The sequence below is a fragment of the Electrophorus electricus genome, chromosome 1, assembly GCF_041902795.1.
Source record: "Electrophorus electricus isolate QZ-2024a chromosome 1, ASM4190279v1, whole genome shotgun sequence".
NCBI classification, from domain to species: Eukaryota; Metazoa; Chordata; class Actinopteri; order Gymnotiformes; family Gymnotidae; genus Electrophorus; species Electrophorus electricus.
In genome coordinates, this window is record NC_137497.1 from 2,193,721 (window position 1) to 2,210,892 (window position 17,172).

Here is a 17,172-nt window from a genome sequence, read left to right on the forward strand (position 1 = left end):
CAGCTCCCGTTACTTTCTTAAAGCTAGCAGGACTACCATAATCCCTCTCAAGTTTCTCTGATTTTCTTTTTGTTGAAATGGCTAAAAGCCTCTTTCCTCACCCTTTGATGTGTCTTCGCTCCACAGTCAAAGACGCGTATGACTACCAGGGCCGCTAGTACCTGCACGTCCCGCAGGACGTGGGCATTAACCTGCGCTCGGCGGAAATACCTGACAAATGTTACCTGCCCAAGAAGCAGCTGCACGTCTGGACCGGGCACACCAAGGTGAGGAGGCGTGTGTGTGTGTGTGTTCTTGTGCATTCACATGTGCACGCATGTTCACATGCGTGCGCATCTGCTTTTATGAGTGAGAGTAGACCGACTCTGATTGATTAATTATCTAATGCATAGTGATATCTAGTGCATAATGATGATGGAATGACAAATTAGTTTTGTGCATGTATTTGGGAGTGAGAGAGCGAAAGGGAAATGCATTACAGAGGAGGATGCGTTTGTGCTTGGTGGGAAATATCCGGAGAAATTACTTGCCTACATGGTGCCGTTTTTGAATGGAAGTGTTTTTACGAAGTGGCACATATGAACAAAATATTAATTTCAGCTATTTTGAATAGAGATTGCACTAATACTTGAGCTGGAATACATCCTGTTTTCAGTTTAGTCTCTATGAAATCATTATGTTACATTTATATTGGACTTTTCTAGCCAAGGGTGCTTTATAAACTATTTTTAAAAAAGGGAAAGGGACTTGTGAACTCCTTAGCCTGGTCTGATATTCACTCACGATGTTTTCTGGAGCACTGGAGGTCAACATACCCGTCTCTCTCCTTCTTTTCTTGCTCCTCCTTTCTTCTATCCCTTTCTTTCTTTCTTCATCTCTCCATCTGTGTGTCAGCCTCAGAGCACTTCCTTTATTTTAGCAAGTGTCAGAATGTTGATTTGAGATCAGCTCCCCCACATTCTTTTCTGTTCCCAGTGCCAATCCCAAGTCCAGAACCTTGGAGCTGTTGATGTCTGTTGGAGTCACATTGTATTGGCATCTAAACTTTGAATGTGAATACATTGTGTGATGTCAGTTATGTCTGTGTGAAATCAAAAATGTTTGCACTTAAGCTAGCAAAGTGAGCTTGCTGTTGAAATGCCCCCATTTTACATGAAATATGTACAGAAAACCGGTCAGGGTGCTACTGAAGTTAGTAGAGCACTTCAGTACCCGTGTCAAGGCCTGATGCTTCTGTTACCACTTCTCCACTGTTCGTTATGGTGTAAAAGGCATCAGTCCAGGCTCATTCTATTAATGGTGGGAAATGTGGTCAACACTGGGTGCAGTCATTCATTCCTTCAAAACATTCTCTGTTTAGTTTATCCACGCAGCCACAGAATAATCAGGACGCAGCTCTCAATTAAGGCAGCACTGAACATTACATTTGTGGGCCATGACGCCAGTGTGCGAAAGAGTAGAAGCTAACCTCGTGGCCCTTGTAAATGGCTCTTGAAAGCAGGTGGTGTTTAATTGCACATGAAGTGCACACACACAGTTGGCTCATCTCCTCTCCACTCCACCTTCCACTCGTAGGGTGTCAGCGCCATTCAGTTGTTTCCTGGGTCTGGCCACCTGCTTCTCTCCTGCTCTATGGACTGTAAGATCAAGGTAGGTTTTATCCCTCACACTCAGACTTATTGAGCATGCCTCTGGGGAAAACAAAGTGGTGTTCATTCTGATGGCTGTTTCTGAGGATGGTGGGTGGCTTGGGGGATTCACAAATCGTTTTTCTAAGCAATTACTCTTTGTAATACAGAGTGCAGATCTACAACAGAGATAATGCAGACAATAACAGTGTTAAATTCTGCAATTTTTGGTCGCATTTGTTGTTAATATTAAATTGTTGTATTTTATAAGGTGCAAAAAGTTATACCAGTATTATATATTGCCCATCTGCCTCCCTACTCTCTAAATATTGCCATCAGCCATTGAAAATCTTATAGCGGTTGCCCTCTAATACGAATAAAATAAGTTACAGATAACTGGGTTCTATACCTAAGATGAGTGATTTTTACTTTTGCAAAATAAATTGTTGCTACATGCAATATCTGATCCCTAACCATTTAAGAAACTTTTGGAAGCCTGTATAAGGAGAGCTGAATAATGGCAAAACAGACTTGTGTTTTACTGTGCTTGGCTCTTTTTAGAAGTCTTCCTGACTGGATGTCAGTTATTTTCAGATACCCTTAGACAAACATAGGTATATCATATCTATCAGTCAGTACTGCCTGCTTTACATTTACCTGACGATATTATCCAAAGCAACTTACAATTTTGACTGAGTACAATTTGAGCAATTGAAGGTTAAGGGCCTTGCTCAGGGGCCCAACAGTGGCAATTTGGCACCAATGGGGCTTGAACTGGCAACCTTCTGAGTACAAGCAAAGTATCTTAACCATTGCCCAATCAATGCTTTAACCAAAGTAGCAGCTATGGGTTTTGTGAAACAAATCCCTGGACAGTTCACTCCGTATGGGCGCCTCTGCACAGAGGATAGCAAAGCAGAGTTCAAATGTTGGGTCATCTTCATAATTTGGAGCATTTTGTTCATAGCCCACTCTGCAGTGTGATTAATTTGATCTATTTGCCCTAGCTTGCTGATTGCCTTTGCTTTCTTCAGCCGTGCTAACAATCATTTCAAATTGCTGAAAGCAGAATTTAAGAAGAGATCATGGATGTGTCCACCAGCCAACACACGCAAACCTTTACACACTGTTTCCTGGGAAGACATTTTAGCACTGCTTCCAGTTTCTGCCATTTGTCATATCTGTGTTGCATGGGATTTAAAGCTCTTTTTTCCTTTTGTAGCTTTGGGAAATCTACAGTGACAGGAGGTGCTTACGGACATTTATTGGTAAGAAGGGGTGTTTCCTGAGTAGCTGTTTCATAATCCAAAATGCTCTTGACTCCATCTTAGAATGCTGTTGTAAAAGGACATTTAAGACACAAATGTTAAGGGAAAATAACTCAGCTTTGCAATGTACCTGCAGAAAGATCTGGTGCTCCAGATGAATATAGTGATGTTATTTTGTTTTCACCTCAAGGCAGAGAATTGATGAGACTGAGCTTGAGAACATGAAAGGCTCTCAGAACACGGTGCCCTCTGATCAATGTCTCTCCCTCTTTCCCTGCTTCCCTCTGTCTTTCCCTCCTCTGTTCTCTTTATTGAGCTTTGTCAGATACCACCAGAATGTTTTTGCTTGTGTTATGGTTTCTAAGGGAGCGTGCAGGTAACGTGTACAGAATCTTCTGATGTTTTCCCAGCCTATAGACGAAGTGGAGAAAAGTCCAAACGGGCTTTTCCACTGGTCCGGTTGTGCTTGTCGAGATGCATCCATCGTGTATTATTCAACAGTGTGCGCATGGTGGAGAAAACCAGAGACAGTCCCTGACAGGCAGATGTGGAGAGGGCTGTTAAAAAGGATGGAAAGAGAGTGAAGTGTGAATGTGCATCAGAGCACAGATGCCTTAACTCTGCACACTTGTCTGCAGGATCAAAACGGATGTCATGAACATCAGCGTCAATAGCAACAGCTGAGTATGTTCTGTCGCTAATTAGAATTATGCAGATGCCCTCGTGCTAATTGGTGATTGCCAGGCCTCATTAGCATGGCTTGTCGGCCTGTTCCTTCAGCGCTAGCTTTCTTCTTGAAGTGCTGCTAGATTGTGCTGCCACGTGTGGCTGCAGTGAATGCAGATCTTGGCTCTTGGCCGTGCTTGGCCCTTTGTTTCCGCTGAGGTGAGAGGGAGGCGGTTGCCGGGCGATCGAGCCCCGCAGCATGAGCACCGGCTCACTGGAGGCGTCGTTAAGGGGTCCCTGCTACCCAAGCCAGTATCTGTGGGGCACCGCCCCGGTTACATTCGCCAGCTGTTGCAGAAACCCCTCCAAACCAGTGCTGGGTGGTCCACAGCAAGTTTTGTCTCATAACTGTCACACATGTTCCATGTACAAAGAGAAAAGAATAGAGCAGGATACTCTGTCGGTGTATCTCTCTCTTTCGCGCTCTCTCTCACATGTACTGTCACATTATACTTCTTGTTCTCATGTCATTTTCCGCTGGTGATCTCAGTCTACCTTATTATATGTGCTTGTCCGGGACACAACAGTGTCAGAACAGATGAAGGCAAATGCTAATGGCTTGCTTTCTCCATGGCCCTTCTCCTTGCTGCAGGTCACAGTAAGGCAGTGCGCGACATCTGCTTCAACAACGCTGGAACTCAATTCCTCAGCGCCGATTACGATCGCTACCTCAAGCTGTGGGACTCTGAGACAGGTGAGCACCATGCACACACCTTTTGGAGACCAACCTGTTTTCTGTGCCTCCCTAGCTTCCAAGTGTTTCTCTCACATTGAGTTGGCATGCAACTTTTCTGTAGTTGGGGTCTTTAAAGAAGAGCACTCTGCCAGTCGTGTCTCTGTACGGACGGGAGTCTCCTTCACCAGCATATACTCGTCCCTTCTCTCTGCTCCTCCACTAGGAGTAGCCACTCGTACAGGGCGCACAGGGTTGTTCTTGGGTCAGATTCTGAAACCGGATGTGGGGTAACTCGCACCGCTGTGCTTTGATCAGTGCCATCTGTGTCTGAGCTTAGGATTCACTCACTCAGGCGGCCTGCATCCTTCCCACCCCGTACTCCTCTGGGGAGAGGAGTGCACCTCCTGTGTGCTGAAAGAGGTTGAGGGGTGGTGGTTGTTGGTGTGCGCTGGCCACTCTGACAGAATTCCTTCTGCCTTCAGGTCAGTGCATCTCCAGGTTCACTAACAGGAAAGTCCCCTACTGTGTAAAGTTTAACGCAGACGAGGACAAACAAAGCCTGTTTGTTGCCGGAATGTCGGACAAGAAGATTGTGCAGGTAAGCTATATGCATGCATGGGGGGGTGTACGTGTGCACATGCCTGAGATAGACTGCCTAAGACTGTCCTTAGCGTTCATCTTGCTGTTAGTTTTTAGGTGTTAGACTGTCCACACATGCATACTCGCACCTCCCCAAACCCACACCCAAGAGAAGCCTTGGTTACCCTCAGTAAATCTGAAGACAGGACCTTATTTCACACTCTGTGCTTCCCTCAATAGAAGGAGAGAGTGTTTGTGTGTGTATGTGCAATGTGAGGAGGAGGGGTACTGAAGGATGGATAGATTCACATGAGGGAGAAGTTGAGGAGGAGAGCAAATGAGTGCAGTCTTTCAGCAGCAAACATGATGGGAGTAAATAATCAAAGCTGAAAAACTACTCACCTCTCCTTCCCTCAGCCTCCAGCTCCATCTCAGCAGTCTCTGTCACAGGCAGAGAGCAAAAGTCATCATTTGATCTGCTACCGTAGGGATACATTAGAGTGTGTGTGTGTGTGTGTGTGAGTGTGTGTCTGCTTGGTTGGCAGCACGTGTGGGTGGGTGGGTGGGCGGGTGGGTGCAGTCAGTATTTTTAGTGATATAACTTTAATTTTCATATTCATCATTTGTCAGCAGATCTTTAAAAAAAATAATGAAAAATGTGTACTCAGCCCCTTCACCCAAGTTCTTGGTAGCAGTACTTTTGCTACCACTAACAGCTGCAGTTAACAGCTTTTCTCTTTCTTCCTTGCAGATTTACTCCGGGTTATTCAGGTTAGTTGGATAATGCTTATAGAACAGCTTCCAGATTGTACGTCCAATTTTCAGTTGGTTTGAGATCCGGACTTTGGCTTGGCTGAGTGCAGCTCACTCATCTTTTGTGTTGTTCATCCACTCCTACATTGCTTTGTCCTTGAGCGTGGGATCATTTCCTGCTGAAAGCTGAAACTTCACCCAAGCTTTAGCTTTTTAGCAGACTGAAACAGGTTTTTCTGCAATACTTATCTGCATTTGCACTTTGCATTTGTCCTTGTAACTCTCTTTATAACAAGAAGCCCAGCTTCTGCTGAAGAAAAGCATCTCCACATATGATGCTGCCTCTCTCATACGTCACTGTTGGAGAAATGTTGAGGAACGGGCAGTGGTGCACACGCAGCATTTTGAAAGTGCCCAAAACCTCCATTTCTGTCTCAAGTGTTATAGACAATTGTATTTTCACTCCAGTCTCAGTCACTGAACTGTGTAGCTCCTTCAGAGTTATTGATGTTCTCTCTGTGGTTTTCCTTCACAAGTCCCCTTCTTGCTCTGATACTGTAGTGAATTCATAAAACCTACTGCCAGATTTAACAAGATGTTAATAACAAGTAGCACTGCAATAACAAGATTCCACATTCATATGTGAATTGCTGGCACATTTAACCCTTTTACCGTGATTATATGGTGCTACTGCATTTTGTCCTAATTTGCATATGGCCATAGAGATTCATAATTGAACAACCCTCTGGAAAAATATAGAACACCTGGGGTTAGTCAGTTATCTGTCTCTTGGCGAGAGTCTTTAGAGTGGACCTATTTACATGTAGATGTTGATTGGCTTTCAGCTTAGGCCTTGGTGGTAGTTTGACACTTGGGCACTAATTATTGCCACGGTAACTTTTTAAATAGGCATTAAATACCATGTATTGTGTAGTGTGTGGCACAGGGCAATTACTGTCAGATGTGATGAACGTAGCAGTTTTTGGGTTCGGCCATGTCTAAGCATGATGCAGCTCCATTTCCTCACAGTTGATCCAGTAGCACTTTGTGGTATATCCAAACACTTGAATACTATTTTGTGTGACTTTGCCCTATCTTGTGCATCCCTACAACTTTAGCCCTAATTTCCTTTAGAATACTCTTTGGTAATTATTTTCATAGCTTTTCATCAGATTTACAGTCTGACCAATGGTACTTGAATTAATTTTCTGGATGAAAAGTAAACTTGGAGCTTCCATTGTAAGTAATTTAGTCAGTCATTTTTGTCAGAAAATGTAATCTAAAACCAATATCACTTTAAATTGATTAATTTTGAAGGTCAGCCGTGTGTGTATTTGAGGTAGACAAAAATGAAACCTTTGTCCATATGTAGTTCACTCGAAACTTAGTGAAGTACACATGGTTTCATTTTTGTCCATCATACATACATGCATGCATGCATGCATACATACATGCATGCATATGTATCATACATATTGCTTTCAAAACCATTGTCTTGTCTTGGAAACTGTTGAAATTGTTGAAGGATGTCTAGTAAGTAGGTCGGAAGACAGTGCAAACTAATCTTTGCACACATCATAGATCTGTGGAGAAACATACTCTGACTACAGGTGATTTCCCAGTGGCAGAGCTAATATTCTCATCAATTTCACAAAGCATTGACTTCTGATTAAGTGAAAGCTAGCGTGTTTGCTTTCCTGTAAACAGTACTGCATCATTATCTACTTTTTATCTTTTACTGTGAGCCTCTTTATTCATCCCTTTATTGACACCGTCCACAATTGCAGCAAATGTTCCATTTATCAAAGGCTTTGTAATAAACATCAAGTGTTTGGGTCGCATTTTATAAGGCAATTTGAGATGATCATGATGATGATGATCTACAATTAGGGTTGGCTGTTCTGGCCCTTTCCTTATAGTAATGGAGCGGAACTGTATATCTGCTTTAATGTCTGGATGAGAGCTGTCTGTAGGATGCTCTCAAATGTGCAATTTCCTAGTTTCCTATGTGAAAGTCTTACATAATTGACACCATCTTAAACTGTAGCACGCTTCTTTTGGCTTCGAAAAAGGCCAGCCATGGTACATTCTTCGTGTGTGTGTGTGTGTGTGTGTGTGTGTGTGTGTGTGGGGTAGGCAGTACAGTTCTCCTGGAGAATATCTTAGTCTGATTTGTTAGTAGTGTAATGGATCAAGGAGAACATGAACTTTTCACATTTTCTTTTTTGTCCTTCTTTTTTGTGTCATTAGCTATGAGACATTAATTTGCTGTTAACTTCTGTGCGACGTTGCCTTTTGATGAATTTTCACATCAATACACTGTCTTCACTGTTTACATCTCCACTTTCTGGAGATTTAACACAATACACATTGAATTCTAAGTTCCAGATTGCAATCAGTTTATAATATTTTCTGTATTGTAAATGTATTGTTTCTGCAGAACTCCAATTATATACTGCACAGGCTGGTTTGGCTTGGCTCAGAAAAGTGTGCATTTTATTTCAAAACACAGTGTCATGTCCTTATGCAAAAAAAAACCCAACCTAAAATGATAGTTGAGTTGCATGGTGAACTGTACAAAAACTCAAACTTATTTAGCCTAAGAAACTCCCTACAATGCCTTTAGAGGGTCTATCAACAATAGCTTTACATATCAGTAGACTGTTAAATTTTATCAGTCTTTAATACTTGTCCTGAAATCATTACATACTCCACACTAACTAGGACTGGGTATCATTTGGGATTTGTTACTACAGGTACTTCCTACGGTACCTTGAAATTGATGCCAACATGAAAATGATCCTTGCAAAGTTAACTTGATCTTGTGGATTCAGCACTTAACACGAAGCAACAAAAAACTGCTTCCAAAATGTAGAAGCTCTCCTTGTTACAATCAGTAAATCCCACTAATGTGGACCTTCAAAAATGTATATGTATTTGACAAACCAGGTGTGAAGAATGCAGTGACCCCAGATGGCAACGTACTACCCATTGCTGTCACTAGAACATTCTGAATAGTTTTCAGAATATTGGGGTAGAGTTCTTCAGATTTGCCAGAGGTTCTGCAATGCTACCATTACCCACTGTAGGTCTGAAAAGTTCAGCCACAGCTTTGGCTGTTACATGCTTGAACGGTTCTCCCTCCTCACCCTACATGGTGAAAGCTGTCAATCAACCACAGGATGTTGGCTGGAGTGACAATTTTTGCATTTGGCCATGAATTTGTCAAAGTGGTTCCATACAAATATACTTTATGTATATGTTACACAATTTGGATCCTTTATATTTTTGTTACATTCTTTCAATTTCACTGCTCAGTAATATTAATATGATGGTCTATTCAGTTTGTTCCTTTGTAGAACTGAATTTTGCACACTGTCTCTTCATTTGAAGTGTGCGTGACAGTTGAGTACAAATTCCTAGTCTGATGGATTTTTTAAAATTTTTTAAGTCGCTCTACACTGACATGTGCTCCCTAGGTGGTGAGACGGATGAGGATAAGACTGGACTGCAGTATCATTGTCTTACAAGCTACATTTTTCTCAGTAGATTTTGTAGCTTCTGCCAGTATTTGGGTTTTGTAGTCTGGGCCGGACTACAAAACCCACTGTCTCTCTTTGGGGTAGGAAAGATGACAAATTTACCTTCTTTGTCAACAGAGTGGCACTGGCTAATCAGGAGTGTTTAGTTACACAGCCAGAACAGAAAGAAAAGGAGGAAAACAACAATAAAATAAGTTTGAGGCTCAAATATTTAAAAATGTAGCTCCACATCATTTGCACTCACTCTAGTTTGTGCAGGTCGAGTGGCCCGGTCTGCTTCCTCTACACCATAGTTTGGTGCTAAACATTAAATGCGCTCACGTTGCATGAACTGAAGGTGTCTATTTTTCATCAACACCTCCTCTCGTTTTTTTTAGGGACATTCCAGTGGATTTCAAGTACATTGCGGAGCCCAGTATGCATTCGATGCCTGCGGTAACGTTATCACCCAGTGGTGAGTGTGCTTTTGCTTGGGCATTGCTTCACTGGTACAATACCTCCTCTGCATGCACATGCACACACCCACTTTCCTTTCCACTTTCAGACTTCCATTAAATTCTTTGTGGCTGGCACTCCCCAAAGTGAGTAGTTGTGTGCATTTTTTGCCTTTCAAATAATATTTTTTGACTCCTTTTCTCTTTCCCCCAGTGTCTCATGCGGAGTTCTCAGATTTTGTTTTTACACATCTTGTTTCCTTCCTGGTAGTGCATAATTTATGGAAATCTTACGTACTCTCTCACTCCCATAAAGACCAACTGTAGGAAGGAAATGGAAAAGAGGCAGAAAAATGAACTCTTCCTCACCTCTCTTCCCTTATTCTTTCTTTTCTTTATATATATATATTAGAGTCTATTTTCTTTTGTTTTCAATTTCTATTTTCCTTGAAAGCGTGCATTGAAGGGCTTGGGCCCATATGCCGTTAGGGGGAGCCAGGCAGACTGGTGTAAGTTTTAACTGACTATGCAGTGGGCCTAATGTGGGGCTCATGCAGACTGAGCGGGGAGCCGGCTCCCGAAGAACGCACGATAGATGAAAAGCAGCTGTTTTGCAGCTGAAGTACGCACTCGAGTGCCAACTCGAGCGTTCACTCGAGCTGATCAAAGGGATCGCTACTTCAGTGGCAAACGCCACCTTTGATCTCGCTGACAGCCACGTGTATCAAGGCAGGTGGATGTTGCTTTTTTCTGCTCCGTCACACGTGCTTGTTCTCTTTTGAGGGGGATTTTGTGTGCTGATCTGTTTACATGCCCTTGCCTTCCTCTTCACGTGGGCAGACGTCTGAGTCGAGAGCACATCAGATACTCAGCTGGCTTTAGAAACAGCGCTGCTACCATTACAAAGTTTAGTTCACCACTGCACAGTTTTGAACTGGATATCTTTATCTGTATGTCTGCTTGCTTTCTTGTAGGCAAATGGCTAGCCTGTCAGTCCATGGATAATCAGATCCTGATAGTTGGAGCCCAGAATCGGTTCAGGCTCAACAAGAAGAAAGTGTTTAAGGGCCACATGGTTGCTGGGTATGCCTGCCGGGTAGACTTTTCTCCTGATATGAGGTAAGTGCTCTCCTCAGTCACATGACTCTCTTTCCAGTAATGGATCTACCGTAAGTCTATAGTGGACGCAGTATCATTGTGCTGTGCTGCCATAATGTGCTTGTCTCATCGCCCCCAACTGTAGTTATGTGGTGTCTGGTGATTCTGACGGGAAGCTGGTACATCTGGGACTGGAAGACCACCAAGCTGTACCACCGAATCAAGGCACATGACAAGGTGTGCATCAGCGCCCTCTGGCACCCCCACGAGACCTCCAAGGTCATCACCTGCGGCTGGGACGGACAAATCAAACTCTGGGACTAACAAGACAAGAGGGGAAAGGAAGGGGAAGAGCCGGTGGAAGAGTGAGCCTCAACAGCAGAGGGAGGAGACAGTCAGGTTGCTCCATTTAACCCCCCACCATGGTCTTTGCTCAGCTGAGCAGCTTTAGCGTCTGCTCCTTAGTAGAGAGTGGCTCAGTTCTCCAACCCTTGCTGTTTCACTGAAGTAGTTTATATTCTAGGCTTTGCTCAGTGCTGTGTGTGAATACTGAAGTTTATGGACTGGCATCCAGTCCTGATTTCTAGTGTAATCTCCCCCCTGCATATGGGCCTTTTAAATTGTCTTCTATATTTTCATTTCATTATTAAGGAGTCCTCCACTGCTAAAGCCGTGCATATCAGCACTTCAGTTCAGCGTGAGGCATCTGTTTCTGAGTGTAATAAAACATTTTGTACATCAGTCTGTTTGGTATCACTGGTGATCAGAATCAGACATGGCTGACAGCACAAGGGGTTCTCATTTGTATATTTGACGTAAGTTATCTCTATCCTCTGACTACGTTGTATGGGCTAACCAAATGAATCACCATGGCCAGTTCCTCTCCTCTAACCTGGTCTAACTGGATCTGATCAATATTATAGTTGTTTTACATGCAGCTGATATTTTAGGATGATTTTGGCCCTCATTTTCTAATCATCTGAAATGGGACAAATGTGTACAAAACATCTTTGTTTCCAAGCAGGCTGAAGTGCTATAAATAATTTTTCTAGAAGACATTTGGCAGTCTCTGCCCAAACTTCACTATGGCCTTTAAACAAGCTGATAGCAAACAGCCAACACAAAGCCAAAAGCAGATTAATAACACGGAGCTGGGAGGCACTAATCCGCCTCGTGTCATGAATCTACTGATGCTGTGACAAACTGCATTGCTTCCTTTTGATGATGAACATGCCTGATTCTCAAAGGCAAGTCAAATTTCCTTTGGACGGCAAGCGTACTTTGTGCACCCCAATCAGATAATGATTTATTGTTTGCTTATCTTTGAACAAGAGGAGTCAAGGTGAGACTGCTAATGCAAAGCCCCTATTTTGCACTCCTTTCTTATGCCACTTTCGTTCCCTGTGAGTGCAGTTCATTTACTCGTTTGTTTGGTTTAATTAAGTGCCCAGAGTTCTGGCTTCAGTGAGGAGCAGATGCCTCGTTGGAAGCTATATAACCAGGCATTTGACTTCTAAAGGGGGAGACCACTTTGTAAGTGTGAAAGGCTGGTTTCTATAGATTTTTGTTTTGTTTTTACACATAGGAGACCATAGTACTGAAAGCCGAAGCACACGAACGCGCTTAAGCAAGCACGGCTTATGTCTCCCTCGCACGCATGCACATGCAAGGGAAGTCAACTTCCTGGGTCTCATCCATAATTTATCACGTCACTGTATTCTGATGCAGCAATGTCAAACCATTTCTATGTAGTCAGCTAATATTTCGGTGAAGCTTTATGTGCTGATGGTGATGATACTAAAAAAAAAATTCTCCCCAAGGATGAGGGAGGGAACATTTGTCCAAGCAGTCTGCGTCGACAGCGCAGGGGCTCATTCTCCTGTGCTTTCTGACCAACCTTCTTAAATCGCAGGACCGCTCTGTAGTCAGCTGTGCGTCTCTTAGATTTTGACCATACCAGAGACAAAACTAGTCTGCCGTGTTCGGTTTGAGCTCTTTTCCTGCCTGTAGCTCTATTCCAACCTCATTACTTCTTTTTTTTTGAGCCTGTTCATTTGCCCGCCAGCCAAGACTCGCTCACCCTGTGCCTCCCAGAATGAAGGGTCATCGTTCTCGGACCAGATTCTTCCGATAAGAGGCGGAGGGTCAAACGCCTGACCAGTAGCCAGCAGTAGACGGGCTCTCTCCCGCGGAAGCTTTTCTAACTGCGTCGCTGACCCTCTGGAAATAATGCGACCTTTACATAAAACACTGCTGAGCGCTTAGAAGCACTTATAGCCCCCCTTTGTCCTCATCTTTTTGCCTACAAAGGATGATGCAGCTCTTCCATATGAAAACAGCACTACAGTGAACAGGCCAAACTGTCAAATCTGAACACATCTGGTTGCAGCTTTTGGCCTCAAAGTTTACTTTGGTCAGCACAGCTGCCATGCCCTTCTGAACAATGTTCCCCTTAATTCAAATTCGTGTCAGGCAAGTCGATCTCCCCGCGGAGCGTAACGTGTGTTGACCCAGTTGACCCCCAGTATATAAGTGCTGCTTGTGTTGTGTAGGTTCCTCTGAAGAAACAGGCGTGTCTTTGCGGAGACACTGTAGCTGTGGTAGAGACTGAAATGTGCACGCTCAAGCTCTCTCAGCAGGCTAAACCAATAGCGCACCACGTTTGGCTCGTCCCCGCCCACCTCAAACCCCGCCCAATGCAGGTGGACCTCAAGAAGCAGGAGGCCTACAGAATGCAGAACTCCTTCCAGGACCAGATTCTCTAGAATCTTCCATTCCGCACTCTCCATGTCTACCTTCAGCACATCCACCTGTGAGGAGAAAGCATGCAAACAAGCATTCACTTCATCAGTGATTCATCGTGGACTAACAATTGCACTGCATATGATTCTTTTGTCTGACTGTTGGCAGGAAACCAGACAAAGAACAGCTAAACTTCGACTGCTGAGATCCCTTGCCTCATTATTTCTCATGCATTCAGGACTTTCATTAAAAAGGTTCAGCCTGCTGCTGTCTGAGTGAAGATTAACTGTGAACTCCAGACGGGTGTTTCACACACACATGAATTGAGGTGCATTCCCTCTTTCTCCATCTTGTGTCCAGCTAGAACACTCCCTAGTCCAGTTCTAAGACAATGGCTCATGTTGTCTGCAATTTTAGAAGTTGTCTGAGCCAGTTAAAGTAACTTAGGTCCTCAGTCCAGATTGTTTTTTTACATTAATCTCTCTACAGAGAAATGATTGTGTAAATGATTGGTGAATCATCTTGCATTCTGAGTTCATCTGGTACGTTGCTGCTGCTTTTACACCCTGACTCAATGTTTATTAAAGCGATGGGGTCAAAGGACTTTCTCTTTTGACTGCCTGCCCATTATAATAATTAAAGCACAAGTTCTTTATTATATCCTGCATTAAAAAATTAATACATCTTCTTGAGCACTTGAATAAATTAAAGGTCCCTAGTGTTCCACCTGTTTTTGTTGTTTAAGTATAAGCAGATAAGTTTGAATATAACCCCTGAAAAGGGTTCTCTCCTCCACAGGCACCAAGTTGTGCTTTTAATTTGTCGACTAATTATCAAACCCCTGATGACCTGAATGAAATGAGGAATTCAATGTCTTTTTCTTTTTTTCTCAAACTCCAGCTTTGTCTGCACTTGTTCAGTTGGACAGGAATGGGGTGTTTCATGCTGGCTAATTAACATTTAGGGAACACTAAAGAAGCTATTTGGGAATGCAACCCTTTGGCGGGACATTAATGATCTAGCTTTAATTACACTCTCATCAACGTGCGTATATGAGGAAAAAAAAATCCATGAAGATCTGCTACTTCCTAATTTTTCCACACTTGCCATCTTCAACATGAGAAGATATATTATTATGATTATTATTATTATGATTATTATTATTATTATTATTATTAATAGTAGTAGTAGTATACACTCTTTAGAACCCATTGGAATGAATGTTATGATTTCAACATGTACTTTTTCATATAGAAACTGATTCCTCCTACTATTAATTCAGAAGCGCTTGCATAGCCAATGAAGGACCTCTGTCCAAAGCGTGGTGTTTCTCTGGAAACTGTGTACTTCACTACAATTCTGAATTGAATCTCTGCAACTTTTATGACAGTACACTACAGCTGAAGAAGATTCCAGAAAGGAACCAGAACTTTTGTACTATACATTGCAAGGTGGGGCCTCCATGGATCAAACTTGTTTTTCCAACACATCCCACAGATGCTTGGTTGGATTGAGATCTAGGAAATTTGCAGGCTGATTCATCACCTTGAAAGCTTTTTTTGAAATTTTATTTTTTTCCAGTGTGGTAAGGCACATTATCCTGCTAAAAGAGGCCATTGTCATTAGGGAATACAATTCCTATGAAGGGGTATAGTTGGTGTACAACAATGTTTATGCAGGCAGAAAATTGCCCTTGCCTCCTTCCCATAGTGACTGCTGGTGATATCTTCCCCAGTTACACAAAGCACCTGCACTCAGCCATCCACATTACATAAAAGAAAACATGATCCACTGGGCCAGGCCACTTTTCTTCAGTGTCTACATGACCCTGTTGCTGGTTCACTGCTTGTCTTTGCTTGGGCCACTTTTGGTAGGTACTAACCATTTCTGGGAACACCCCACAAGATCTGCCATTTTGAGGTGCTCTGACCCAAACTAGGCATCACAATTGTCAATGTTCTATAGTTCCTATCGGTTGCTCATTTTCCTGCTTCCAGCACATCAACATCAAGAACCTTGACAGGTGCCAAAGGGCTGGGATATATCAATGTTATTCATTTTCCCTATAAGTGGTTTTAACGTAAATGATCGGTGTATATTGAAGGTAGTCTATTGATTTTAAATGTAGTTCTATGTTCCTCTTGACAACAAGGAAGCATGCTTAGGTTACAAATGATGAACACTTTATAATGAATTTAGAAATGATTGGCTTACTAAAAAGCTAGATCTAGGCAACCTTCTTAAAATTGTTTAGTGTCACCACAGCTCAGTGGTTAAGGTACTTGACTTATAATTGGAAGGTTGCTGGTTTAAGCCCCACCACCGCCAGGTTGCTGCTGTTGGGCCCCTGAGCAAGGCCCTTATCCCTTAAAAGTACTCAGTCATAATTGTAAGTTGCTTTGGATAAAAGCATCAGCTAAATTCCATAAATAAAAGCTTAAAAGTCTGAGGTAAATTAAACTCCTAGCATGGTCGCCTGTGCTAAATCAGATTTCTCTCAATAAATTTTGTTTCCCCCAGAAGACCTTTCTTGAGATGGTTCACAGAGTGTGCACTTCTGAACTAGGAACCCTAATCCCAGCACCTGTTTTTCAGCATTCTTGATGTGATAAGTGGCTCATAGTTCTGAGCAAACAATATTGGCCATTTTCCAGGACAAAACCTCAGTTCAAAGTTTAATAGTTTTGGCTTCAGGACATGAATTTTCAGCCTCTGCTTTAAATTCAATTATGGACTTTGCGGTAATAGGGATGAAACACTAATTATGGTGGGAGAGCTCAGAAGAATGACTAAAATAAGCCAGCAACAGAAACTCTTGGTATGGAAATTAGAGGGTGAATTTGAGTCCTGTCAACACAAGGAAGATACATAGACCTACTTCTGAAAAACAAATGTAGAACTGAAATAATAAAACACATTTAACAAATATGCTTTAAAAAAAAAATATATAAACCATATAGCACTATACAGCTGCTAACATTTCATGTTATAAATGCTAAGGAGTAATGATTATATAATACTGTCACCTTAAATGAGGAACTGTTTGCCATTTAAAAGCACCAAATTATAAGCCATCATCAGAAAAGTATTGCTGTGGATGACCTCAAAGGTACTCCAGTCCTCAACAATTTATGCAGTTTCTAGGAAATTAAATTTGTGTAAATAAGATTTGGCAAAATAAGTGGCTTAAAAGTCTGAACTTTCCATCCATATATATAGCGGAGGCCCAGTGGTTCATCTCCCTAATCAGAAGTGCAAATGGATCAGCAAATGGATTTGTTTAAATGTCACTAATTGTAGTTAATTGTATAATGCCATCATGCCTTCCCACAAGAAAATAAAACTGGGGCACTTACAAACAAAAAGGTGGGAGAAATGTCCCACCTAACTAGTTTCTATTTGAATAAAGGTGAGCTTCATTTAAATGTATTATAAATTTGACTGTTTTTACTGTTTATTCATGTTTAATTTTTATATTATGTTCTTGGAGCAGTAATGACGTCTTAAACCAGGGTGCCCAACTCCACACCTGGAGAGCCAGAGTCATCCACAGTTTTAGGAATTCCCAGGTGTGTTTCTTAAGTGTGTTTGAACAGGCTCAGCGTACCTCTAATTTAAACCTTTTTGCATCATCTGTGAATTACAGTATGATATATGCAGTATATGCCTGAATCTGAAACACATTCACCTCCAACTTTATCAGAAACACCTGCCTTGCACCTCTAC

At 42.4% G+C, this 17,172-nt stretch overlaps 1 protein-coding gene and 1 pseudogene across 1 annotated transcript in view; one reads left to right on the forward strand and one right to left on the reverse strand.

The window, feature by feature from the left end:
• Nucleotides 1–11,400, forward strand: part of LOC145651402 (pre-mRNA-processing factor 17-like) — a 12,143-nt pseudogene extending 743 nt beyond the window's left edge.
• A 1,757-nt stretch (nt 11,401–13,157) lies between these two features.
• Nucleotides 13,158–17,172, reverse strand: part of LOC118241310 (uncharacterized) — a 451,150-nt gene continuing 447,135 nt past the window's right edge. The window contains exon 12 of the mRNA XM_081698357.1: nt 13,158–13,556. Within this exon, the coding sequence (XP_081554483.1) occupies nt 13,173–13,556 (384 nt within the window). The 3' untranslated portion in view covers nt 13,158–13,172. The remainder of the gene's footprint in view (nt 13,557–17,172) is intronic.